Source organism: Chrysemys picta, chromosome 4 (assembly GCF_011386835.1).
Source record: "Chrysemys picta bellii isolate R12L10 chromosome 4, ASM1138683v2, whole genome shotgun sequence".
In the NCBI taxonomy this organism is placed as follows: Eukaryota; Metazoa; Chordata; order Testudines; family Emydidae; genus Chrysemys; species Chrysemys picta.
In genome coordinates this window covers 84,264,357-84,291,974 of record NC_088794.1, presented here as the reverse complement: position 1 = coordinate 84,291,974, position 27,618 = coordinate 84,264,357, and the positions used below count along the sequence as shown (strand labels likewise).

The 27,618-nt window shown below is 45.6% G+C and overlaps 1 protein-coding gene and 1 long non-coding RNA gene across 2 annotated transcripts in view; one reads left to right on the top strand and one right to left on the bottom strand.

Annotated features, from left to right (window-relative positions):
- LOC122173621 (uncharacterized) overlaps window positions 1-27,618 on the bottom strand; it is a 133,463-nt gene that overhangs the window by 6,749 nt on the left and 99,096 nt on the right. The gene's annotated exons all lie outside the window — the stretch shown is intronic.
- MYBPC3 (myosin binding protein C3) overlaps window positions 1-27,618 on the top strand; it is a 122,016-nt gene that overhangs the window by 9,374 nt on the left and 85,024 nt on the right. The window contains exons 2-10 of the mRNA XM_008162799.4: window positions 8,288-8,554; window positions 9,109-9,216; window positions 9,918-10,010; window positions 10,145-10,293; window positions 12,559-12,676; window positions 15,575-15,623; window positions 19,405-19,449; window positions 21,263-21,319; window positions 21,990-21,992. Coding sequence (XP_008161021.2) covers window positions 8,288-8,554; window positions 9,109-9,216; window positions 9,918-10,010; window positions 10,145-10,293; window positions 12,559-12,676; window positions 15,575-15,623; window positions 19,405-19,449; window positions 21,263-21,319; window positions 21,990-21,992 — 889 coding nt within the window. The remainder of the gene's footprint in view (window positions 1-8,287; window positions 8,555-9,108; window positions 9,217-9,917; window positions 10,011-10,144; window positions 10,294-12,558; window positions 12,677-15,574; window positions 15,624-19,404; window positions 19,450-21,262; window positions 21,320-21,989; window positions 21,993-27,618) is intronic.

Below are 27,618 nucleotides of genomic sequence, written 5' to 3'. Positions count from 1 at the left end.
ACACAACCAACCCCGTTCTGTTGACCTAAAGGGTTCTTAAAAATCGACTGCTGTAATCCTCCCTGATGAGGGGAGTAGCGCTAAAATCAACCTTCCTGGGTCGAATTTGGGGTACTGTAGACGCAGTGCTGTGAAATTCAATGGTATCCCAGAGTGCTCCAATGTCACCGCTCTGGACAGCACTTTCAACTCCGATGCACTAGCCAGGTACACAGAAAAAGCACCGGGAACTTTATTTCCTGTTTGGTCAGCGTGGCGAACTCAGCAGAAGGGGTGACCACGCAGTCCCAGAATTGTAAACGAGCTCCAGCATGGAGCGAATGGGAGCCATTGGATTTGATTGCAGTATGGGGAGAAGAATCTGTACAGGCAGAACTCCGATCCAGCAGATGAAATGCTGATATATATGCCAAAATTGCACAGGGCATGGTGGAGAGAGGCTACAACATGGATGCACAGCAGTGCTGTGTGAAAATTAAGGAGCTCAGGCAAGCCTACCAAAAAACAAAGGAGGCAAATAGTCGCTCCAGGTTAGAGCCCCCGACATGCTACTTCCATGATCAGCTGCATGCCATTCTAAGGGGGGACCCTACCACTGCCCCACCACTGTCCGTGGACACCTGCAAGGTGGCAGCCTCACACAACATGGAAGAGGATTTTGTGGATGAGGAAGAGGAGGAGGAGGAGAATGCGCAGCAGGCAAGCAGAGAATCCATTCTCCCCTGCAGCCAGGACCTTTTCCTCACCCTGGAGCAAATACCCTCCCAGGGCAAATTGTTCCTGGTCCCTGAAGGCAGAGAAGGCACTTCTAGTGAGTGCAGATTTGTAACTACACTACAGGGGTTAAAAGCAATTGTGTTTAGTGTTTGATTTGCCCTGAACAATTGGGATGCATTTGTGGCCAGTACAGCTACTGGAAAAGTCTGTTAACGTGTCTGGGGATGGAGAGGGAATCCTCCAGGGACATCTCCATTAAGCTCTCCTGGAGGTACTCTGAAAGCCTTTGCAGAAAGTTTCTGGGGAGGGCTGCCTTATTTCGTCCTCCATGGTAGGACACTTTACCACGCCAAGCCAATAGCAAGTGGTCTGGAATCATTGCAGCACAAAGCATGGCAATGAAAGGTCCTGGGTTTTGGTCGTATTCAGGCAACATTTGGTCTTTATCTTTCTGTGTCAGCCTCAGGAGAGTGATATTCATGGTCACCTGGTTGAAATAGGGGACTTTTTGTAAGGGAACAGTAATACCCACTGTTTGGTGATCCCTGACCCATTAGACCCCGGTCATGCTGGGCTGTTTGCGCTTGCCTAAGAGGGATCATCCCGGAGAAAAGCCACATGGAGGGAGAGGGATGGGCGTGCTGCACATCCACCCCAAAACCACAGCCCCTCATTTTAAACTGCAACCGCAGTCCCTCCATTTAAATGGCAAACCCAATCAGCATTGGTTGCCACGGGAAAGGAGGGTGCTGCAGTTTAAAACCATTCTCACATGTTATGAACGTGGAAGAAGCCAACCTTGTGTAGCCTTTGGCTTACCATGGCTGCCTGGAAACCGAATTCTGTTGCCCAGCTGCTGTGTGTGATGTGTCACCATAGCAGCAGACACTCAATATAAAAGGCAAAATACGACCTTGTACCTAAAACACCTGTCTACTGTGAATTGCTTGATTCACTGTGAGTCTCCCTTTTGTTCTCAGAAATGTATCTTCTTAAATTCTACTCTCCCTTTACCGCCCCCTGCAGCTGCAAATGTTTCTATGCTCCCCGTATCAACTCCATCCCTGAGTTTATCGCAGATTAGAAAGCGAAAAAAAATGCACTCGCGATGACGTTTTCAGAGCTCATGCAGTCCTCCCGCACTGAGAGGGCACAGCTGAATGCATGGAGACATTCGATGGCAGAGGCCAGGAAAGCATACAGTGAGCGTGATCGGAACACGCAGGAGGAGATGCTGAGGCTAATAGAGGAGCAAATGGACATGATGAGGCATCTGGTGGAGCTGCAGGAAAGGCAACTAGAGTTCAGAACCCTGCTGCATCCATTGTGTAACCGCCTGCCCTCCTCACCAAGTTCCATATCCTCCTCACCCAGACGCCCAAGAACGCGGGGGTGGGGGAGGCTCTGGGCACCCAGCCACTCAACTCCAGGGGATGGCTCAAGCAACAACAGGCGGTCATTCAAACAGCTTTGATTTGTAGTGTGGCTACAATAAGCAATGTGACCTTGTCCTTCCCTCCTCCCCCACCCCACCCAGGCTACTTTTTACTAATCAGCATTGCCAGTGATCTCAAGTTTTTTTTAAGAACGAATGGATTCAGAACAATAGTGACTTTATTTCCTGTGCCAGCTGTGGTCAAAGGGGCAGAGGGGGATTGGCTTACAGGGAAGTACATTCACCAAAGGGGGTGGCTTTGCATCAAGGACAAACACACACAACTGTCACACCGTTGCCTGGTCAGTCATTAAACTGTTTTTCAAAGGCTCTCTGATGCGCAGTGGGCCTCGGTGTGCTCTTTTTATTGCCCTGGTGTCCGGCTGTTCAAAATTGGTCACTAGGTGATTTACCTCAACCTCCCACCCCGCCATAAACGTCTCTCCCCTACTCTCACAGAGATATCTGCTCAGCAAGCAGCAATAACAATGGGAATATTGCTTTTGCTGAGGTCTGACCTACTCAACAAACAGCCCCAGTGCCCTTTTAAACACCCAAAGGCACATTCTACCACCATTCTGCACTTGCTCAGCCTATAGTTAAACTGCTCCTTACTGCTGTCCAGGCTGCCTGTGTATGGCTTCATGAGCCATGGGAGCAAGAGGTAGGCTGGGTCCCCAAGGATAACTATTGGCATTTCAACATCCCCAAAGGTAATTTTCTGGTCTGGGAAGGAAGTCCCTTCTTGCAGCTTTTCGAACAGCCTAGAGTTCTGAGTGTCATGCACCTTTCCTGACCAGCCCACTTTGATGTCGGTGAAATGGCTCTTGTGATCCACCAGTGCTTGCAACACCATTGAGAAGTACCCCTTGTCGTTTATGTACTCTTTGGCAAGGTGGTCCAGTGCCAAGATATTTGGAATGCATATCCCTATCTCCCCACCACAGTTAGGGAAACTCATTGCAGCAAAGCCATCCATTATGACCTGCACATTTCCAAAAGTCACTATGCTTGTTAGCAGAAGGTTATAGATTGCCTTGGCTACTTGGATCACTGCAACCCCCATGGTAGATTTGCCCATTCCGAATTGATTACCGACTGACATGTAGCAGTCAGGCTTTGCAAGCTTCCACAAGGCTATCGCCACTCACTTCTCAACTGTCAGGGCAGGTCTCATCTTGGTATTCCTGCGCATCAGGGCAGGGGAAAGCAACTCACAAAGTTCCATGGAAGTGCCCTTATGCATGCGAAAGTTTTGCAGCCACTGGGAATCATCCCATACCTGCAACACTATGCGGTCCCACCAGTCTGTGCTTGTTTGCCGGGCCCAGAATCGGCGTTCCACTGTATCCACATGCCCCAATGCCACCATAATATCTCAACTGTCACATCCCGTGCTTTCAGGAACGTCTGTGTCCTTGTGCTGGCAGCTCCTAGCTAGGCTCCGCACATACTGCAGGATAATACGTGAGGTGTTTACAATGCTCACAAAAGCAGTGTGCAGGTAAGCGGGCTCCATGCTTGCCGTGCTATGGTGTCTGCACAGATAACCCAGGAAAAAAGGGCGCAAAACAATTGTTTGCAGTTGCTTTCAAGGAGGGAGGAAGGGGAGGTGCTATAGAAGTGCAAAGTATTATAACTAAACAAAGGGCATGGGTCAAATTCTTTGCTGGTATAACTCCATTGAAGTCAAATGAGGTATGCCAGCAGAAAACCTGGCAGACCTATCTAGATGGTGCACAATGGACAGATAATATTACTAGCAATAGATCAGCTATAAGAAGTAGAGTGCACGGTGAAGCATGAATATGACCTAAACATTTTAGAGTATTTCACACTTCAGTTCACTCATATTTAAAAAGTGGAATCAAAAGTTTAAAGCTAGTTCTCAGATTTACTGAGGTGTATTTGGAAGTGAAGGTAGCTGCCGGAGCAAAACAAACAAACAAAGACACAAAACAAAACAGAGACATGAAATTTGCAGAAGTGGAAATAAATTAAATAGGCAATGGAATTTATAATTGATTATGAACACATGATCAATGAATGGGGAAAGTCAACAAAAAGGTGCTACAATGATTTACAAAAAAAATATTCAAAGTAGGAACAAGAATCTTGATAGCCGGTGTTCTTAAATACGTGTAAATTTTGTGAAGATTAACAAATGACAAGAGATTTGACTAGTGCCCTAATATGAACACAAAGTAATAACTCTGAATCACAATAAAACTCCACATTCCCAAATAAGGAGACAGGATGCCAATGAGCTGAAGTCACCTCAGTGAGGCAAGTCAGGAGATGGTACATGCTCCAGACATGCCCATCAAGTATGCACATCAACCAAAATGAATAATCTGCCCTTACTCTTGTTCATTTTAGTCACTTTACTATTACTTGAATTCTCAGCACTGAGGAAAGCACCAATTTAAATAAGGGGGCATGTAAAGGAAACTTTTGATACAGCATGTTATTAATTAGCAGAAATAGTGTCAGAGTATTATGTAGGCAAATGTTTTAGTAACTTTCAATAACAGATTAGACATTTGAATACAGATAGGTGGGATAAAATTATAAGGCCCAACTTTAGGGTGGTTTTATCCTGCTGGAGAAGGCTTGAGCATTGGCCACTATCAAAGAAAAGATAGCAAGACTAAATGAACCACTGGTTTATTCTGCTACAACAAGAGGTGATATACTGAATAAATATACCATTTGTCTTCTGATATGGCAGTAGGAATAGATACTGAACTAGATGGTGTTGGTTTACTACAGTACAGAAATTCTTACTGTGACGGTGCACTCCATATGATGTTATGAAAATATGCTAATGAGTGTGAATATAATGTAACTAGAATATGCTTCATGCAAAATGTCTCTTGTAAGGTATCATTACAAAGCTTATAATCTACTGAGTGGTCATCCTATTTGTATAAATGTATCATTCTTGTATCTGAAACTAGAAATATGAAATATAACTCTGAGGTCCTATTGTAATTATGCAAAAAGTGTGGGCCATTAATGGTGGCTTGGAATCTTGATGGCTCCCATTAACCAGGACAATTGGTTGTGTGACAAAGTTCCAAGCCTGTACTGGTAGGTCCTGCGTAGGGTAACCAGATGTCCCAGTTTTGTAGGGATAGTCGCGATTTTTAGGTCTTTTTCTTATATAGGCTCCTATTACCCCCCACCCCATCCCAATTTTCACATTTGCTGTCTGCTCACCCTAGTCCTGTGCTTCTGGGCAGATTCAGTGGCCTCAGAAACTTGATAAGGCCCCAATGTGACCTCCCTTTCTCAGTGTAGTGGCAAGAGTCACAGCCTATTGAGTTACTTTCATCACCTGCCAATATGGGAGATGGGAAGGGAGAATACCCAACAGTCTCTGTTGCTCCGAAGAGCTCAGTAGGCACAGTTCGGCCTCCTGCCTGGACCAAGTCCTGCTTCCCTTCTCCAGGGGATCTCTGTAGAGTATGAGGGGGGGAGGAACCCAGGCCCACCCTCTACTCCAGGTTCCATCACAGGGACCCTAATGGTAGCAGCTGTTGGCAGCTTTCCCTTCACCACTGATGCTGCTTTGATTCCCTGGGCCACTTCCGCCATGGTCCCCTTTTCCTAGCTTCACCCTTACCTCAGGATTCAGCAATGCTTCCTCTCCTCCAGCTCCTTTCAACTCAGCTCCCTAGAGGGCACTGGAAGGAGAGCTTTTAAACAGTATAAGTGGGACCTTGATTGGTTCCAGCTGTCTCCATTAGCCTAACGGCCTTAATTGGTTAATTGGTATCAGGTGTCTTAATTGGCCAGGAGTAGCCTTTGTTTGGCTATCCAGGGAACAGGGACCTGCTCATTTTGAAGGCTGATATACCTACCTTCCATCACTCTCTTATATTCCTCCGGTCTGAATCTGTCACAGTTGTAATGACTCTGTTTACTTGTAAGTCTTCCTGTATACCTATGTGCTGGCAAGCGGGTAATGAAGTCTTACAGTGACATGTGATCATGTCACCTGAACTGGAATCCATCTTTAACCTGGGGCTTTTCCATTTAGAAGGAAGGGTGGGAACCCAGAGAGGGACAAATGATTCCTGCATTGTGCAAAAGCTATATAAGGGGGTGGAACAGAACAAATGGGGCAGCAGTTATGAGAAATCCCCTAGCTACCACCTAAGCTGGAACAAAGACTGTACCAGGGGAAAGGATTGGGCCCAGAATAGAAGGAGGCTAGTCTGTCAAAGAAGCTTGTTGGAACATCTGAGGGTGAGATTTACCTGCATTTAGTTTTTTCTGTATTAGGCTTAGACTTGTGTATTTTTGATTTATTTTGCTTGGTAGTTTACTTTGTTCTGTCTGTTATTACTTGGAACCACTTAAATCCTACTTTTTGTATTTAATAAAATCACTTTTTACTTATTAATTAACCCAGAGTATGTATTAATACTTGGGGGTGGGGGACAAACAGATGTGCATCTCTCTCAATCAGTGTTATAGAGGATGAACAATTTATGAGTTTACCCTGTATACACTTTATACGTGGATTTATTTGGGGTTTGGACTCCATTAGGAGCTGGACATCTGATTGCTGAAGACGGGGCACTTCTTAAGCTGTTTTCAATTAAGCCTGCAGCTTGTGGGGACGCGGTGCAGACTTGGATCTGTGTTTGCAACAGGCATGCGTCAAACAAGGCAAGGTACTGGAGTCTCACGCTGGCAGGGAAAACGGGCTCAGAGGTAGTCCCAGCACACCAGGTGGCAGTCCCAAGGGGGTTTCTGTGACCCAATCCGTCACACTTACATTCCTAATTTTTTTTTTAAATGACTGATGTTTGTACAGGTAACCAAAGAATAATCTCCAGAGAGTAAGCAACTGTAAATCAAATTTTAGGAGAGAAATTTAAGGCTGAAAAAAGTTGCTACTTAAATATTTGTTCGTCAAAATGTTAGCATGAAAACAAATTCTTAAATTAATTGATGTTTAAATCTGTCTAGATGGAACTATTTACTTTTATTTATTTCAATTTGGAAAAAAACCCACCACTAACCGGAGTTCTAGGCTCATGTAATTTGAAAAAATAAAACTATACCTCCCTGATTATTTGGACCATTGGTGTGCCCTCTATAGATCTGTCTATACAGCAAGTGGAGGCAAGTCTCAAAGCCCGGGTCAACAGACTTGAGCTCACACTATGGCACAAAAAAGAGCTGTGTAGACATTGCAGCTCAGGCTGGTGCTCAGACTCTGAAGCCTTTCCCTAGGCTTCATAGCCTAGCCTGACCTGCAAAATCATCACAACTATTTTTAGCGCTGCAGCATGAGTCCCGTGAGCCCAAGACTGTCAATCCGAACTCTGAGACTCGTTGCTGCTCACTGTGTAGATGTACCTGAAGGAGATCAAAGAGGTCTCACTCAGCTCTCCTCATTGCACAGTATTAAGGCATTATTACACACCAAAGCAGTCAGTTAGAATAATAATCACTTACACTGACAGTGCAAAATTCTCAGAAGTGGCTAAGAGCTTAGGCATTTGTGAAAATTTTACCCATAGTGCTTTTCACCCCCACTAACCACTATATATACAGGAATCACGTCACTCAATGAAATTAAGCTACCCTGAAATGCAGTATCTGTTTAACACGAATTAAGGCAACAATTAGGACAGGATATGAACGTGAATCCTGTATCTAAAAAAAACTGCATGGGAAACTCAAGGAGACAGCTTTATGTGTATGTACTGCATCATCATGATACATACCATCACATCCAAGGGGAAGAATTAGAAAATCACAACTGTAGAAATATTGGTTTGAATAGAGGTACAGGAAGACAGGTAGTGTTTCCGACTTAAGCAGGGTCCTTAGTTTGGGAACAGTTTTCAATCCATTATGTATTATTTCATGACAATATGGAGATTTCACACCTCAATTATAGATACAGAATCAATTAACTGAGATCTAAAGCGAAGTCTTTGCAGAGTCCTGTTAAATTGGTCTGACCATTCCACAGTTGTGGAAACTGTTATATTCACATCTTGCAGAGGCAGATGGGAGGTAGATTGTGGGGGAGGGAAGGCAGACAAAAGCTGTTGTAGACACAAAGTCTGCCTACAAGAAAACAAACAGGTGAACCCCCTCTCTTTTTAGCTTCTGCTTTCACCAAGAAGCCAAAGACAACAGAGGTAGTGGAAGGAGACACAGCTGTGTTTGAAGCAGAGACTGAAAAGACTGGCATCAAGGTAAAATGGCAGCGAGCTGGAGCAGAAATGTTTGAAAACGAGAAGTATATCATCAAGGCTGAGGGGAACAAGCATTCACTCACTATCAATAACATTGGAAGAGAGGATGATGCAACATATGCTGTAATTGCAGGGAGTTCCAAGGTCAAATTTGACCTCAAGGTCAAAGAGCCAGGTATGGTATCTCCTAAACCACTTTAGCTTATTCAGAATTGCAAAGTCAAGCATTCAGAAATCATGAGCTGGGCCCATAAAATGAGATTTTAATAATAATAAATGTGAGGTTTATTTTTATTTGCCCTCTGGTGCCTGAATCTCACACACCAGCAAATTGTTTTTAAAAGTTCATAAATAAAAAAGTTACTTTTTCATCACTGCTGTTTCTATGTACATCACAGAAGCAAAAGGTAGAAAAATTCTTCAAAACATCTAAAATTTGATATGTCAAAATTATGGCATTTAAAAATTCAAACATCTCCATTGAGAGAGAGAAGAGGGTTCTTAACCATCCCAGCTCAAAGCTTGGCAAAGGTAAGCTATTATTATCTGGTTAGAAACCTCATAAGGCTGGTACCTTCCAAGGCAGTGCACCTTCCAAGCTCTACAAGACAATAGCCAATTTCCTGTGCATTTCCTAAGGTTCACTGAAGAGATGCTCCTTTGCACAACTCTCAAGTATATCCCAGAAATACATGGCTTTCTGTAACCTTGCTTTCCATTCCATTTCAGAAAAGTCTGAGGCAGTTCTTCCTACTGAAGCTGTTTGTACCCCAATGGTCTCAGAGTCACCTACACCAGCAGAGACACAACCAGCAGAATGCAGCAAGAGTTCCGAAGGTTTAAAAAAAAAAAATGCTAGGACTAACCCTAATCCAGTGGCTCTCAACCTTTCCAGACGGAGTCTGATTTGTCTTGTGTACCCCCAAGTTTCACCTAATTTAAAAACTATTTGCTTACAAAATCAGACATAAAAATACAAAAGTGTCGCAGCAACTATTATTGAAAAATTGCTTACTTTCTCACTTTTACCATATTATTATAAATCAATTGGAATATAAATACTGTACTTACATTTCAGTGTATGGTATATAGAGCAGTATAAACTAGTCATTATCTGTACGGTAGACAATGGTAGAGATCATCCTTGAATCGAGGGATCGCTAATCAATCATGGTTGTATAAAATTTTAGTTTGTACTGACTTTGCTACTGCTTTTTAAATATCTAAATGAGTTGATGTACCCCCCCCCCCCCGAAGACCTCTGTGTACACCTGGTTGAGAACCACTGCCCTACTTGACCCACTGAAAGAAAGAATAGGGACAAGGGATCCCAACATTGATGGTGGGGGAAAACAGGACCAGGAGGAAGAAGACAAGTGATAAGCCCCAGCCAAGTGGGAATAAGGAGCTATGGAAGAAATAGGAAATATCTGCGTGGAGAAGAATATTGAGGGAAACATTGAAATGATGTAAAGGATTCACTGTATAGATTAGAGGCTGAAATGGACAGAGTTAATAAATCCAGATATTTGTTTCAGTTCCAGCTCCAGCTCCTGAGGCTCAGCCAGAGCTGCCTCTGGACCCTGTTGGTCTCTTTGTGACACGGCCTCAGGATGGAGAAGTGACTGTCGGTGAGTAAAAGACTTGATTTTTGTAAGCTGCTAAGCGACTACCTTAGTCTCTCTATATATAGCACAATAGCAACGATCTAACAGAAATACTAAACATCACTCACAGCCTTATCTTAACCTGTCTCCCTTTCAAGGTGGAAACATCACATTCACTTGCAAAGTGGCAGGTGCTAGCATGCTGAAGAAACCATCAGTGAAATGGTTCAAGGGAAAGTGGATGGACCTGGGAAGCAAAGTGGGGAAACATCTTCAGCTGCATGACAGCTATGACCGAAACAACAAGGTACAGCCAGCAAAGCAGAGCTCTCAATCTCTCTCTCCTAGCCACTAACCTTTGTTCTGGGGGAAAAGACCTCTTCCCTGGTTGTGACATATTTTGGTACTAAGGTGCCCAAAATGGCACACCGTACCGTATTTCTAAGTATGGATACAGATCTATAGTTAGAGGATCTAGACAAAAGTAGAGGCTCAAGGTAGATACTATCACTCCTCAGTTCCATGATAAATAAAAGATTTGGAGAACAAAGATTTTTCAGGAAAGGTTCAGCATATGTTCAGTCTGGAGAAGAGTCTGAGTGGAAGTTTGGTAATTGTATGAATACACAAAGGCATACCAGAAAGAGGACAGGAACACTCACTCAGCAGTGACTACGGAATAGGAATGCATGCAGCCGGAGAAAACAAAGAAATGTGTAAAAAAACCCACATAATTATGATAAAAGTCAGTTTAACAATTTGAATAACAAGAACATCCAACGTGACAATAGTAAGGATTTTAAAAAACAAGTTTGGAAAGCATCTAAACTTTAATTCTTCAGAGTGTAAGTCAACCTCTAACTAATTTGTATTAGAAATAAATGCTCCTTGTGGGCACACATAACAGGGTTCAACTCACTGCTGGGGCAACCACATGTGACTGCATCTGGGGAATTAGCTCTGCCTGGACTGACACACCTTTCTGTCACTCACTCACTCCATGGTGTCTCTCGCTCTCTGAACTCAGGGTGCTCTCTCCTTGTCACTCGCTCACATCACGGCCCCTCTTCCTCTCCAGGAGTCGCAGTGCTTCCGCTTTGTGGCTTGGCCCTCCAGCCAGGTCATTATACAGTTTTCCCCTTCCAGAAAAGTTTCACTGGACTAGGTGTCCAAGTGCCATTCTAGGCTGTCGTCCCATTCAATACTGTGCCACTTTCCCAGTGGGGGAACCCAGGCCCACCTGCTACTCCAGGTTCCAGCCAAGGGACCCTACAAACAGTGCAGACCTTGCCTGCTGATGTTTCCCTGGGCTTCTTCCTACTTTGCCATCTACAGGCTTTCTTCTCCACTACCCCTTTGGGTAAACCACTTCCCTAAGGGTCAGGATCCCAGGGCTTCTGTTTTCTCTCCCTTACCCGCAGGTTTCATTCTTCTCTCCTCACTAGGCCCAGAGAGTGACTACAGACTTTCACAGTGCAGCCCTCTTCTGCTCTCCACTCCCAGCTTTATACAAGCCGCACCTACTCCTGTCTAGATGGGCCCCATCTTCAATTAGTGCTTGTCAATCAAGCCTCAGTCTCCCCCAGGTGCAGCCTTCCAGTTAATTAGCCCCTTCTGAGCCACTTTAATCCCTTCAGGGGTGGTGTGGGCTGAACATCTCATTGCAACAGGTTAATCTGTAACAGCCTACTGCAGGGTTCCTTGCATCTGACTCTCAGGCAGCTGGTATTGGTCACTGTCAGAGATAGTATCCGGAGTTAGATGGACCACTGGACTCATCTAGTATGGCAATTTTCCATTATCTTATTGTATAATTATCCTTACAGGAATATTCAGAGACACTAGCCACTCATACATTGGCGCTGAAATTGACTGCTTTATTACAGTGGGTAAATTATCATAAATTGCTCAACAAAAATCCATTCCCACCATAAATGAGTCTATAACACGAATTCTCTAGTCCAGAGACAGACAGACACCTGGAACACAAAGAAGCCTGTAGTGCGTCACTCTCTCTCCCTGTAGGGATCACGCTAGTGTTATGGTTTGTGATATACTTGCTATGTGTATGCATCTCCACTTCCCTCTACTGGATGGAATATGATAGATTTGCCCATCAGTAACACAAATCCTTCTGAAGGCTGAATTTATGGAACTGCTCTATTAGCTGTATATAGAGGCCTATATTTTTTGGAGATGGAGGACCTGTTCCCCTTGGCCACAAGCATGCAGCTACTTTACCTGATGAGTGTGGTGTCTGCATGCATGCAATCACAGACTAGTACAACAGTACGATTTGCTGCTATCAACATCCTATCCCCTGGAAAACCTCTGCAGATAATGTCCTTTAAGTGTTCAAAGTGGATTAGAGAAATTTTACCTTTATGACAACTCCTCACCCAGTCACAAGTGAGACAGAGAGTTGCACGTACAGGGAACAAAGTGGGGTTTTTAACGAATTCCCGCCTTTGTCTATCACTGTTAATGTTCTGGTATGCTACATTTGTTTCTATGCATTTTTTACCCTTTTATTTTCTAATTTCCTTGCTCTGTGGGCTGATCTATTTTTTAGGTTTACATCTATGAAATGCACATTATCCAAGCGAAAATGACTTATGCAGGGGGGTATAGATGTGAGGTGTCTACAAAGGACAAATTCGATAGCTGTAACTTCAGCCTGATTGTCCATGGTAAGATTATATGTTTTCAACATTACAGAAATGTGTTGCTAAGTCAGGGGTGAAAGTGGGCCGGTACAGCATACCGGAAAAAAGCGGCCGCCGGTACCAGCCCATACGCAGCTGACGTTAAAACGCTACCGCGGCAAAGGACCCTGCTTAAAGCGGTGCCATGGCAGTGCTTTAATGTCATTGCCCCTTCCCCACCCCCACGGCTGCCAACAGGGGGGTGGGGGCAAAAGGGGCAGCTGCCCCAGGGCCGGGGATTTAAAAGGCCCTGGGGCTCCCGGCCGCTGCTTCTGTGGCAGCAATCGGAGCCCCAGGCCCTTTAAATGGCTGCCGGAGCACCGGGCGGCACAGGCCAGGCAGGTTGGATGGGCTGGTTGGGGGAGGCTGACCCCCCAGCCCCGCCCCTTCCAGGGGCCCAGAGCCAGGCCCCTGTACCAGAAAGAGTTTAATGTTACTTTCACCCCTGTGCTAAGTTAAGCTCTATCTTATCCTCACTCTGTCCTCCCTGTGTACAGAGTAACCTCTCTCCCCAATAAACAGTGGCCACCAGAAGAGGGTGTAGGTCAGTTTGAGAGGAACTGGCAGAGCTATATGTAGGCCCAAAACTAGAATAGCAGGAGTGCAACAGATGTGGACTGAGATGCATTGGCAGGACTATGGGGGAGGGAGATGGCCTCTAGAAAGAAAAGTAGTATGTAATTCAAGCCAGAATTGAGATGCACTGAAACAACAACATGAAGCAAAAGGAGAATTAGCCTATATTATTCTTGGCTTTATCCGGACTTCAGTCCCACACTTCCATGAGCACTAATTCAGTAAAATTTAAAAATAAAAGTCTGAGAATTAACTCTAGTCCTAGGTTGCCAAAGGCTCTGTATTTGAACATGGACATTTGAAAAAAAAAAAAAAAAGAAAAGGAAAAAAATCTTGGAAAAGTTCAGAAAGCTAACACATTACTTCCTTTCCTCCTGCCAAATTCAAGCACTGCAGGAGTTTCTGGCAGTATAAAATTGCAACAAGCATAGTTGACTAGTTTTAGCAAGGGATTTACTCTAAACAGTTGCTCTCGTGTGCCTGAGGACAGCTGTATTGTAAAAACTGACCAGTGATTAAAAGGGAAGTACATTTAACCATCTATTTACCTCCAGTGTAGAATAGGTCACCAGGGATTTGGCTAAGACAGTGGGAGCATGATTCACCCTTGCTGGTGCAGTATTTGCACCACTCTCCTTCCTCACGGGTTGTGTTGAGGAGTGATAGTTTTAATTTGTGACTGGGGCTCCATAGGAGCCTCACAGTACAAGCACTGACTTTTGTTTTTCCGGGTGGGTGCTCCAACCCTACTTCACTAGGAGACCCTGCTCTCACTGGGCTTCTTCCTGTCACCGCAGGAAGGTATAGGGCAGGGGTCGGCAACCTTTCAGAAGTGGTGTGCCGAGTCTTCATTTATTCACTCTAATTTAAGGTTTTGCGTGCCGGTAATGCATTTTAACGTTTTTAGAAGGTCTCTTTCTAAAAGTCTATATTATATAACTAAACTATTGTATGTAAAGTAAACAAGGTTTTCAAAATGTTTACGAAACATCATTTAAAATTAAATTAAAATGCTGATCTTACGCTACCAGCCTGCTCAGCTCGTTGCCAGCCTGCTCAGCTCGTTGCCAGCCTGGGGTTCTGTTCAGCTAGGCTGGCAGAGGGCTGATCAGGGCCTGCGGCCTGGACCCCAGACCTGGGGGGGGGGGGTGTTTCAGGGGTCAGGGCAGAGGGCTGGGGGGGGTGCAGGGCAGAAGGCTGGGTGTGTATTGGGGTGTGGGGGGTTCAGGGCAGACAGCTGAGAGTATGGGGGTGCAGGGCAGAAGGCTGAGTGTGGGGGGGTGCAGGGCAGAGGGATGGGGCTGTGGGGGTGCAGGGCAGAGGGATGGGTGTGTGTTGGGGTGGGGGAGTTCAGGGCAGAGGGGTGGGGGGTGCAGGGCAGAAGGCTGGGGTGCTCGGCTTGTGGGGGTGCTCCCAGCCCCCTGCCCTGAGCAGCTCAGGGCAGGGGGCTGGAAGGGATATGCCCTGTTCCACTCCCTTCCCCCAGGCTCCGTCCCTACCTCTCTCTGCGACCCCTACGGAGCTGTGTGCATGCGGCTGCTCTTCCCCCTCCCTCGCTAGGGCCATCAGCTGATGGGCGCAAGGACGGAGAGGAGGAGGGGCAGGAAAGAAGGGGGGAAGAAGAGGGGTAGGGGGGAAGCTTGGCTGCTGCAGAACCAAGCTTCTGCCTCCTGCCCCCGCAGGGGAGAGCGGTGGGTGGGGAGGCTGAGTGAGGCTGGGGGTCGGGACCGCGGCAGGGAGCTGCGTGCCACTCAAAATTGGCACGCGTGACGTAGGTTGCCGACCCCTGGTATAGGGCATAGGTTGACTTTCAGTCACTGGAGGCTCTCCATCCTAGGCTATGCCAACAGAAGCTGTTTTAAATTGAAGATTAATCAAACATTTTATAAGCAGCTTCACAGCTGGAAACCTCTCCATGCTTCTGTTAATCAAGGGAATTTATCTTCTGCCTCTACAGATCGATTATAGTTCATTAATGGTAATATTACCATTTGGACCGTCTCTAGCTCCTTTCAACTGAGGATTTCAATGCATTCATGATGTCAATATTCAGACCAGATTTTACAGAAGACAATGTGACTTTCCCACTGTCAAACTACAAATTAATGTGAACCTTGGGATAGAACCCCAGACAGTTACTTGCACTAATCATGGCCACCATTCACTAAGTGATTAATCATAGTTAAAATATAAGATCTTTGAAACAAAAATAGCTTGAAAGGAAAAATTTTTGTAGTGGTGCTGTCTCTTTTTCAAGAACACTCAACTGTTTTCCTCACCCTCCTTTTCTGTTGTATGCCATATCAGAAGCACCAGCAACAGGAGACATGGATATCCGCACTGCCTTCCGCCGAACGTGAGTAGGAAGCTTGTGCTTCCATCTGGAATTCATTACCTTCCTAGACAAGATCATGTATGAGGAAAACTGTTGTACAAATAGCTATTATTACATATATCTTTATAAGTCTATATTGTAAATGTTTCTAAGGCTAAAATGCCACCCTTGACTCCTAGACATCATCTAAAAGAGGTTGGCTCCTTACTATGCAACAACAATCGCGATCTTCAATTATTTCAGAGATAACAGTTTTTCTAAGAATTGCACTAATTTTTTCTACAGTGTGAAAAGAGCATTTCAGGTACAAATCAAAAGGGGAGCTAATGATCCTGTGGTGTTCCCAGGCTGTATGGCTTGGACCAAGCAATGCTTTCCAAAATGGTTTAGATGAGCCTGAGGAACTACTTGTGTCTTAAGACACTCTTGCACTAGACAGGGATCAAGAGTTTGGACATAAACACTATAAACAGTATATAGCTGATTAATAAAATTAAATATAACCATACTGTAATGTTTTGTAATTTTATTTCTCGATTGAAGTGCAATCAATGAGATTTTGAATGTATGTGTGAATGGTCAGGTATATATATATACACACACACCTCCTAGACTATTAAGAGCCACAGGTAGGGTTGCCAGGCGTCCAGGCCGCCAGAAGTCTGGTTGGGCGCAGCGCCCACGGGGCAGGCAGGCTCCGTGCCCAGCTCTCGGGAAGCAGCTGGCTCCGCGCACTGCCCCCAACCGCAGGCGCCACCCCAAGTGCTGGCTCCGCAGCTCCCACTGGCTGCAGTTTGCAGCCAATGGGAGCTGTGGGAGTGACGTCTGCGGCAGCGTGCTGAGCCCCTTGGTCACCCCTCTGCCTAGGAGCTGGAGGGACATGTTGCCACTTCCCAGGAGCAGCTTGAGGTCAGCTGTGCCTGGAGCCTGCACCCCAAACCCCCTCCCATGCCCCAGCTCAGAACCCCCTCCCACACTCCAAACCCCTCAGTCCCAGCCTGGAGCCTCTTCCCTCACCCCAAACCCCTCATCCCCAGCCCCACCCCAGCGCCCTCACCCTTTCCCACACCCCAACCCCCTGCCCCAGCTTGGTGAAAATGAGTGAGTGAGCAAGGATGGGGGAGAGCGAGTGACTGAGGGAGGGGAAATAGAGTGAGCTGCGGCCTTGGAGAAGGGGCAGGGCAAGAGTGTTTAGTTTTCTGTAATTAGAAAGTTGGCAACCCTAGCCCCAGGACATTACATAGGTGTTGAGAAAGGCCACTCTTCCCAGATCTGCAATAAATTCTCAATTGACCTAGGAACTCTTAATAGAGCTGCCCTGACCTCTATTGGTTAAATTGAAAGAGCTGTTACAGATTTTTGGTAAAGTTTAGGAAGTAACTTGCAACTATATTCATTACTGAAAATTCATTTATCTTGTGTGTAAATCAGTGTTTTTTCCCTAAGTTATCAATAAAAAAACATTCCAACAGCCCTCAGCTGTAACAAGTACAGTCCACCAGGGCAATATGTGTGTGACGGGTTGGATCACAGAAACCCCATGGGAGCTGCCACCCGATGTGCAAAGACTACCTCTGCTTCTGTTTTCCCTGCCAGCTTAGGACTCCAGCACCCTGTCTTGCTGAGGCAGACACTCCCGTCTGGCTCCAGACACAGACCCAGGGTCTGAATCACTTGTCCCAAAGCTGCAAGTTTACCTGAAAACAGCTCACAGTAGTGTGCTTGTCTTTAGCACTCAGATGCCCAACTCCCAATGGGGTCTAAACCCAGATAAATCCATTTTACCCTGCATAAAGCTTATGCAGGGCAAACTCATAAATTGTTCGCCCTCTATAACACTGATAGAGAGATATGCACAGTTGTTTGCTCCCCCAGGTATTAATACATACTCTGAGTAAATTACTAAATAAAAAGTGATTTTATTAAATACAGAAAGTAGGATTTAAGTGGTTCCAAGTAGTAACAGACAGAACAAAGTAAGTCACCAAGCAAAATAAAATAAAGTGCGCAAAACTATGCCTAATCAAACTAGATACAGATAAGTTCCTCACCAGTTCCAGAATGCTCCCTTTTACAGGCTAATCTCTTTTTAGCCTGGGTCCAGCAATCACTCACAACCCCTGTAGTTACTGTCCTTTGTTTCAGTTTCCTTCAAGGATCCTGGGGGGGTGGAGAGGCTCCTTCTTTAGCCAGCTGAAGACAAAATGGAGCGGTCTCCCACAGGTTTAAATAGACTCTCTCTTGTGGGTGGAGACCCCCCTCCTCCCTCCTATGCAAAGTCCAGCTCCAAAATGGAGTTCTGGAGTCACCTGGGCAAGTCACATGTCCCTGCATGACTCAGCCTTTACAGGCCGAAGCCATTGTCCACATGGTATCTTGCATGTCTCCAGGAAGACTTCTTATGTGGATTGGAGCATTCCAAGATGTATTGTTCCCCAAGTGTTTCCTGATCAGGTACTTAATCTGGCGAATTCCTTCCTAAAGAAGCTAACTAAATGCCTCACAAAGCTTACTTAGAAACCAAGCCAGCGTATAGCCCATATTCTTAACCTCAAGTAGAAAATGATATACATGTACAAATAGGATGAATAGATATAGTAGACCATAACTTTTACGGAGATATTACATGGCACAGGCAGCACAAAACATATTCCAGTTATGTCATACATACATTTATAAGCACCTCCCCCCATAAAATCTTATGGGGTACACTGTCACAATGTGCTATCCCTTAAAGAATTTTAACATGATATTTACTGTGCTCCCAATAGCAGCTACAATGAAATTTATCACTCCAGCACTTATTTCACCTGAACCAATTTTCCTAGTACAGGAGAAAATCCAGTACAGTCAGTTGCTTGTGCTTTTCCACAAGTTATTATATGAGATCTGTCTTTTACACTCAACTCTATCACAAGGAACCAAGAAAAGTCTTGCAGACTTTAACTAAACAGTCATTATGGAATCCATGTGTTCAGCTGGTCAGTCCTACTGTGATACAGGCTGATTCCACTTGAACATAACTCTACATGGCCAAGCCTTTGTTGTCCTTTATTTAGCATTCAACAGTTCCTCTTTCTGCTAGCAGGATAACAAAAGCAACAAATCTAGTGCTAGTGAGTGCAATGTGGGTGTAAAATTGTAACAAATCTTTTGGATTCAGGGACTTTTAGGTCAGCATGGAGGAAGCATAACTCCTTCCCATCAAAACCCCTGTCACAAAACAAATAACCATATTTATCTTTGCTCCATCTGTGAGTCAGAGCTGAAGACTGAAGATTCCTTCCTCTTTTACTAAACTGTATTAGGAAGTCTCTGTGAAGCGACTGCACCAGATTTTCATTTACTGCCTTTACTGTCCAGCAGAACGCAAGACACAGAGACACTGCATTACACAACACCTTTTTGCAGAGTTTGATTATAACTCAAGGAAGGCCCAAGATCGCCCTGCCCATTTGATTGGCAGGATATTTAGGATTCATTTGTCTCTATGAAACTGAAGGGAGGTATTTGGACAGCAAAGCAAAAACTTGTAGATGACTCAAGACATTCCTTACGACAAGCTGTGAATTTACAGAAGGGTTAGAATGTCTGACCCCACCATGCAGCTGCATGGACTAGGCAGTAGTAATTCTCCCTTTGGAATGGAAAAGGCTCCTTTGGGACAGAGCAGTTCTAAAACTACTCCATACTTGCCAGTGGAGCTTGGAGTTTGAGGATCTTAGGTTGTTCTATGAGAAGGCAGCAGAGATTAAACTGAAGTGCATAAATCTAAAATGCTGTTTTTGTGACTCTCGCTCAGGAGCCTGGTGGGAGGAGGAAGACGGATGCCTGCAACTTGTCACAGGTAGCCCAGGTTTCTGCCAGCAGTCAGACCCAAGCCTCAATGAACTCTCTCTCTCTCTGACCAGTAAAGAGAATCAGAACTTGCTGCAGATTTAAATTTGAACATCTGAATTCATTACAATAAATAAATAAAATAAATATACTTCGCTTTTATTCGTGACTAGAAAACAAAAACAATGATAATGTGAGACAAGCATAAAGCAATGAGACGAGTAGAGAACTTTGATGCTTCAGTGAGAGAGATTCATTTACAGGAAGGGTACATGCTGGACATATGGCACCCTCTTAGAATTGTGGCTCTGAAAAATCTCAAACTGAATACACGTCTGCCCTTCTATCATACACACATCCTGATTACACCTCCCTCACTGTTCCCACACAAATTCTCACTTGGATATGAAAATACACCTGTGTGCTATCCCATCCCCCTCTGTTTCTAGTGTTTTCAGATGTCCTATTTTACAAATGTATAACTCTTTCATTGCGTTTCAGAGGTTAAAGAAGTTTCAGAAGAGCTCAGCACCCACAAAGCTCAGCTCCCATTTAGGCACCAGAAAAAAGTGGCCAGTTTTTCAAAATAGGTAGCCAGGATTTTCAAAGAGCTTAACATGTTGGGTGCCGGGATCTTTAGAAAAATCTGGTCATTAGTGTCAGAATAGGAGCTGCTAGATGCTCAATTCTTTAGAAAAATCTACCTGAATTGTGGATGCTGACCATTTGAAAATCTAGCCTTGAGCTATTTTGAAATCTGGCCTAACATTAGTGACTTTATCTATGACTAAAGCCCTCTGCCATTCAAGTTGTTCTTATCAATCAATACATCCATCAACATACTAAAGTGTCTAGGCACCACATAGGGAAAATTAACCCTTGCAGTGTTGTTCTATGTAAAAATGGCACTTTTGTAATCAAAAGATCTTTCCCCAATGCATGTTAAGAATCACATCGGATTAAAATAAGTTTTTACTGCTGTTGACTCCAATTAACCTTGCAGTGTCAATGCAACTCCGAAGGTGGGAGCTGGATTCTATTCCCTCTTTATCAACAGAATTGTTTACTAAGTTTCAATCTGTTGAGGCGGTTTCTTGCATTTGCTCCTGACACCTTAAGTTTCTCTGGCCTAGTGTCTACTGGCATTCAGCAAGATTACTTCCTCTTAAGCAATCAGTGCTGGCAAATATTGGAGACAGAATAATGGGCAACATGGACCAAAAGTCTGATTCAATAATGGCAATTCCTGTATTCTTAAAGCAATAATGTATGCAACACAGGATGTCACTTGAGGGCCATATTAAAAAAAATACATAAGATATTGTTGTTTTAATGCTGTCCCAACTCATAAAACAGTTTCCACATCCCCACATCTATAGTCCCCAGAAAGCACTTATAATTCTAAAGGAAGATCCCTGCCATGTTCCACAAATTTCCTGGGGCATGTGGGAAATGTGTTTATTGGTCTACTGATTATATGTGTGAAATCTTTTCTTTTAATTCAGGAAAAGGGGGATTACAACTATATTCTAGATTAGTATTTGCCACTAAATTAGTCACAGTGTATGATTTCCTCTATAAGCCGAGCAGGAGAAATTCAGGCTCAGTAAGTGCACTTCTTAAATCTATATAAAGGCCAACAAATAGGAAGAGAGAAAATCTCTAGATTTCTAAAAGAAAATGGCTGCAATACCAATGAACATTCTAGAGTCTCCTACTTCCCTTCCAATGGTACATCTTATGCTTATGAGAAAATTCTGGACAATTCATTCCCCCCCCCCCATCTCCTTGTGACACTATTATATTTTTCTATTACTATATAGTGCAGAGGGACATGAAGATGGTGCAGAGCTGGATTTTAGTGCCTTATTGAAAAAGAGGTGAGTGAAAATCTACAGTCTCAGAGCAATAAACTAACCAGCTCTTGCAGAACAGCCCTGGAAGACGTTAAACCTAAAGCAGGTTAAAGTTCCCCCAATTCATAATTCCCTTAGCATACCCTAAAGTTCATCTAGTATGGAGAAACCGGGACTGGTAGATTTGTGAACTCTCCACAGACAGCAATACTTCACCATTACTTACTGCATCTCTAGACTGCGTCTTCACCAGTAAAAAAAGGTGTCTTTAACATCAGAGATAGATAATTTGTAAAAAAACACACCTTTTTTATTTGTGAAAATACAGATGTAGAGACTGGAACTGGAGTAGCTGTAAGCTTTCTACAGCACCTTCTGCTGGAAAAATGTAAGGACTGGAACAGCTGCCTTTGGGATGTAGTTTTTGACTGGAGCTTTCTATTCCTGAGTTGTCACTGGGATTGGAGAGTTGGAGAAATCAAAAATCTGTTTATAATAAACAATTGTGACTTTTTCCATTCTGATTCTTCTTCCTGGCTTCCATTCTCTCTCCCCCGCCCCCATTTTATTTTATGACATCGCCTCCCTTTCTCATCCCTCACTGCCTTCCTCTGATCTGCCTACCTGTGCTTCACTCTTTTATCCTGCCATCTCAATCTGAACACACTGCTTCGGATTCTGTTGTCTAAGACAGAGAGTAAGATTTCTATTTCATCTCATTATAAAATGCATGAGACAGACTGAAGAAAAGGTTCATGTGGTTTGAATAATGCATGAGACTCCCCTTCTTTCACATGTGGAGCATGGCAAATTCCCTAAACCTCAACAACTTGGAGGAGGGTATCACCTACTGATTTCCAATCCAGAAATGCTTTTAAACAATTAGTGCAGTTGGAAGTAATGAGGGGGGAAGATTCAATTTGTTTCCTCTCCTACACTTCTTTTATGTTTCAACCACCCCTTTCTTTTAAAGGCACTTTTAAATTAGGCTTCAGTTTCCAGATTCTCTTAATAGTCCAAGACTTCAGTTCTATATTCCTAACCCATTTGCACAGAAATCAGAAATGGAAAAGACTTCTTTGATCACAACTAGTCCATTCACCTAATTTAGAAGTCAGTGCAGGATTGTTCCCCACAAAAAATGGTTACTCACCTTCTTGTAATTGTTGTTCTTCAAGATGTGTTGTTCATGTCCATTTCAATCAGGTGTGTGTGCGCCGTGTGCATGCCAGCCGGAAGATTTTTCTCTTAGCAGTGTCCATAGAGTTGGCCTGGGCGCCCCCTGGAGTTGCGTCTTCATGGCACCCAATATAGGGCCCTGCCGACCCCCCCATCTCCACAGTTCCTTCTTGCCAGCTGCGCCGACAGAGGGGTAGGAGGGTGGGTATTGGAATGGACATGAACACCACATCTCGAAGAACAGTTACGAGAAGGTAACCGTTTTTTCTTCTTCGAGTGCTTGTTCATGTCCATTCCAATCAGGTGATTCACAAGTCAAAGTTCAGGAGGTGGGGTTGGAGCCATCAACTGATTGGAGCACAGCTCTTCCGAAGGCCGTGTCGTCTCTGGCCTGTTGAGTGATCGCAGAGTGGTGGTGAAAGTGTGTATGGAGGACCACGTTGCTGCCCTGCAGATTTCCTGTGTGGAGACCTGTGCCAGGAATGCTGCTGAGGAGGCCTGAGCTCTGGTGGAGTGTGCAGTGATTGGCGGAGCGGGCACCTTCGCCAAGCTGTAACACTCCCTAATGCATGACACGATCCACGACAAGATACATTGCAATGAGACAGGGAGGCCTTTCATTCTATTGGCCATCGCCACGAATAACTGGACGGACTTTCGGAACAGCTTCGTTCTCTCAATATAGAAGGCTAGCACCCTGCAGACATCCAATGAGTGAAGCCTCTGCTACCTGCTGCTGGAATGCAGCTTAGGACAGAATACTGAAAGGAAGATGTCCTGGTTGATGTGAAACTGGGAAACAACCTTAGGGAAAAAAGCTGGGTGAGGTCTGAGCTGAACCTTATCCTTATGGAATACAGTGTAAGGGGGCTCTGATGTAAGGGCCCTGAGCTCCAACACTCTCCTAGCTGAGGTTATCGCCACCAGAAACGCCACCTTGTATGAGAGATAAAGCAGGGAGCATGTCGCCAGTGGCTCACATGGTGGACCCATAAGTCTGGAAAGGACTAGATTAAGGTTCCAAGCTGGGATAGGCTGTTGTACTTACGGGTATAGTCTGTTGAGACTTTTAAGGAAACAGCTGACCATCAGGTTTGCAAAGACTGAGTAGCCGTCTGTGCCCAGATGGAAGGCGGAGATGGCGGCCAAGTGAACCCTTATCAATGACATGGACAGTGCCTGTTGCTTAAGATGGAGGAGGTAGTCCAGTATAAATGGCACTGAGACGAGCATCAGAGACTGATGGTGCTGCTACGAGCGGATGGAGAATCTCTTTCACTTGGCAAGGTACGTCGCCCTTGTGGAGGGCTTTCTACTGCCAAGGAGAACTTGCCTGACTTGATCAGGACAGCCCCCAGCCCTCTGCCCTGATCTCTGAACCCCCCCACCCACCCACACCCCAGCCTTCTGCCCTGCACCGACCCCTGAAACAACCCCTCCTCCCCCAGGGTCTGGGGTCCCGGCCGCAGGCCCTGATCAGCCCTCTGCCGGCCTAGGTGAACAGAACCCCAGGCTGGCAGCGAGCTGAGCAGGCTGGTGGCGTAAGATCAGCATTTTAATTTAATTTTAAATGATGCTTCTTAAACATTTTGAAAACCTTGTTTACTTTACATACAATAGTTTAGTTATATAATATAGACTTATAGAAAGAGACCTTCTAAAAACGTTAAAATGTATTACCGGCACACGAAACCTTAAATTAGAGTGAATAAATGAATACTCGGCACACCACTTCTGAAAGGTTGCCGACCCCTGCTCTAGTAGCTTTCTTCCCCAATGTAATTTTTGCCCAGACAGACTGTCTTATCCATTCCATCACTTCTTATTTCTTTACAGTCTACCTCATCTGCTCACGATGGTCTGTTGATTTGCAATGTGGAGCTGTAGTTCCCCAGTGGAATAAACCTTCAAGCCAAAAAGGTCAAGTCTCTTTGCTTCCCTGTTCTTAGGGGAGGGTCCCTGGTAGCCCTGGCGCTCTCGCTAATTGGTGACGTCAACGACCAGGGAGTCGGGGGTTCAGTAGGTGTATAAATGTTTATATCCCTTAGAATGGACAAGGTACCGCCTCTCTTTCCTGTTGGCTGTAGAGGCCAGAGAGGCAGGGGCCTGCCATAGAGTTTTTGTTGTCTCTGTAATCATCCTTATTAAGGGCCAGGCGATACGAGAGGGACAGGAGGGTGCGACGTGTCGATGACAGGGTTGGATTTCTCCACGACTTCCTCCACCTGTATACCCAGGTTCTGGGCAGCGCGACGTAAGAGCTGCTGGAATACCCTGTTATCCTCCAGAGCTGGGGCCGTTGACGTCCCTAGCCACAACTTCATCTGGGGAGGATGAGAAGGAGAGGCCTGGAAGCGGGCCCTGCTCACTCCCTTCAGCGCCCCATGGGTCTTGCAGCACGTGGTATTCCGAAGCTTGTGATGCCTAGGCTCCTGGGGTTGGAAATACTTGTGCCGAGGCAGGCGGTGCCGAAATTGTTGGCTCCGGCAGTGCCGATATCCTCAACGCCGGTGGTATCGATGCTGTAGCTGCAAGTGGTGCCACTGATGGGAGGGTCAGTGCTGGAGCTGTAGTGGACAACCACTGTGTTGGTGGCGCTTCTGTTGGCAGTGCCGCTGCCAGCAGTGCTGGCGGTGCCTGCGGGGGGATGAAGGATACCAAAGACACGAACACCGACCTGGACCTTGGGCCGCGGTCCTGTCCCTGGCTCTGGTGATCAATGCAGTGGCCCTTTTGGAGACCCTGAGTGTAAGGCTGCTACTGTGGAGGCCACAGTGCCGGGTAGGGCTGGTGGTCATGGTGGGATCTGGACCTCCTGCTCCTGGTCCTATCGGAGCGATAGAAATCCAACTCCAAAGTCTCCAGAGAGCAGTGCCAAGAGGTCGGGGACCGGTGCGGCTCCCCTGCATGGGTGGGCCATGCCAGGGAGAGGTATGCTGGGGATGGGGATCAGTGGGCCATCAGTGCTGGTTTGCCCCTAGACTGAAACTGGGGCCGTGCAGTCACCGGCAACTTGTCTCTCCTCTGCGGGGAGGACGGCGCTGTGAGGCGTATAAGGTCCTTGGCTGCCTCGAAAGCCTCCAGTGTCAAGGGGAGCTGGAGGTCATAACCTTGGCGGTCTGGGGACCGTTGAGGGTTCGGACTCAACTGAACCCCAGATGTGGCAGGAGTCAACGAGACCCTGGAGGGCTGGAGAGACGAGGTGGCCTGGCTCAAGATGCTCTTCGATGCTGCAGGTCCCTTTGTCTTTAGGGGGGAGAGTGACCCCTATCCAGCCTTTTCTTCTTTTGACACACCAGGGACTGAGAACAGTGTGACAACGAAGAGGGCTTTTTATGGGAGGAGCTGTGGGGGGTTCTGAGAGACTTTAGGGTCCTTGCTCAGCACTGGCTCACACACCATTGGCATCGGAGCACTGCGGACTGTCGCGGAAGGGCTCGGCATGGGTTCTGCGGACCTGGGGTTGGAATGCGGCCGGAGTGCCGCTTCCATTAGCAGGCTCTTAAGTCTTTGATCCCAGTCTTTAAGGGTTCTAGAGCAAAAACCCTTTCAGATCCTGCACTTGTCCTTTTGGCGGCTCTCCCCAAGGTACCGTAGACAAGAAGAGTGCAGGTCACTCTTGAGCATAAACTTGCCACAGTCCTTGCAGAGTGTGAACCCTGGGGACCAGGGCATACCCCAGAACCGGGGAAAATGTTGTTGGGGGCAGGGGGGAACCCCCAAGAATCACAACAACTACAACAACAAACTATTTAACAATGAAGACTGAAGAGGACGCTACCAAAAGCGCTTGCAAAGCAAGAGCGACAGTTGTTCTTACTGCTGGTGACAGCTAGGTGGAAGGAACTGAGGGGGTGGGGGTCGGCAGGGTCCTATATTGGGTGCCATGAAGGCGCGACTCCAGGGGGCGCCCAGGCCAACCCTACGGACACTGCTAAGGGAAAAATCTTTTCGCTGACATGCACGTGGCACACACACACCTGATTGGAATGGACATTAACAAGCACTCGAAGAAGAATATATATTCCAATGTTTTGTTCAGTACACTCAAACATTCCAAGTGATGGAGCTTCCACCACTTTCCATAGGAAATTATTTCACAGTCTGGTAGATCTCACTATTATAAAATGTTCCCTTGCTTTACAACTAAAGTTTCCTTTGCTCATCTTCAGGTCATTGCTACTAGATATATTCCTTAGGATCACCACACACTGTTCCTCTCCCTCAATATTTAAAATCTTCAAATTATTATTGACAGGTGTGCCTGAGTTGCTTTTTTTTGCCAAGTTATACGTAGTTAATTCTTTCAAGTTTTCCTCAATGCACTATTTAGCCCACTCTCTATTCTTGATTCTAGCCTTAGTCTCTGCTCACATGTTTTGGCTCCATTTATAATAGAATGGAACTGTGTTTATGTCGATTAAGATCCAGTAGAAAGCAAGTAGCAAAACTCTTGTTAATACAGGATTGAACTTGAGGTCTTTAAATTTCTGCCTCATGGGCCTAATTTATTTTCAGATATACCACATACTACTGTGCTAACTAGATAGGGACTCTGCCCTCATAATGCCATCGTAGACAGCACTCCTACATAGGTGGAGCCTGCTCGGAGAGGCTGGAACTACAGCAATTGAACTATCCAGAGCCATGAGCTCTATACCAGTTGTTTCTCAACTGGTGGGTCATGATGACCTCCAGAGGGGTCAGATAAAGCAATCATGGGGGGGTGGGGGGAAGCAAGACACTGAAAATGTTATTACAATTCTAAAGCAAAGACAATAAAAATTGCAGAGTAACTTCAGAGTGGCCAAAGCCTTCAGAGTTTGTGAGGTCAAATGCAATAGTTTTGGTAGCAGTTGTATGCAGCGGCGTATTATCGCCTAGGCCGACAAGGCCTAGGCCTAGGACGGCAAATTTGCAGGGGCGGCAAATTTATGGACAGGTCTTCACTACCCGCTGATCTATTGGGGATCGATTTATTGCATCTCGTCTAGACGCGATAAATCGATGCCCAAACGCACTCCCGTCAACTCCGGAACTCCAGCTCATGAGAAGCAGAAGTGGAGTCGATGGGGGAGCGGCAGCGGTCGACTTGTCGTCGTCCTCACAGCCAGGTAAGTCAACCTAAGATACGCCCACTTCAG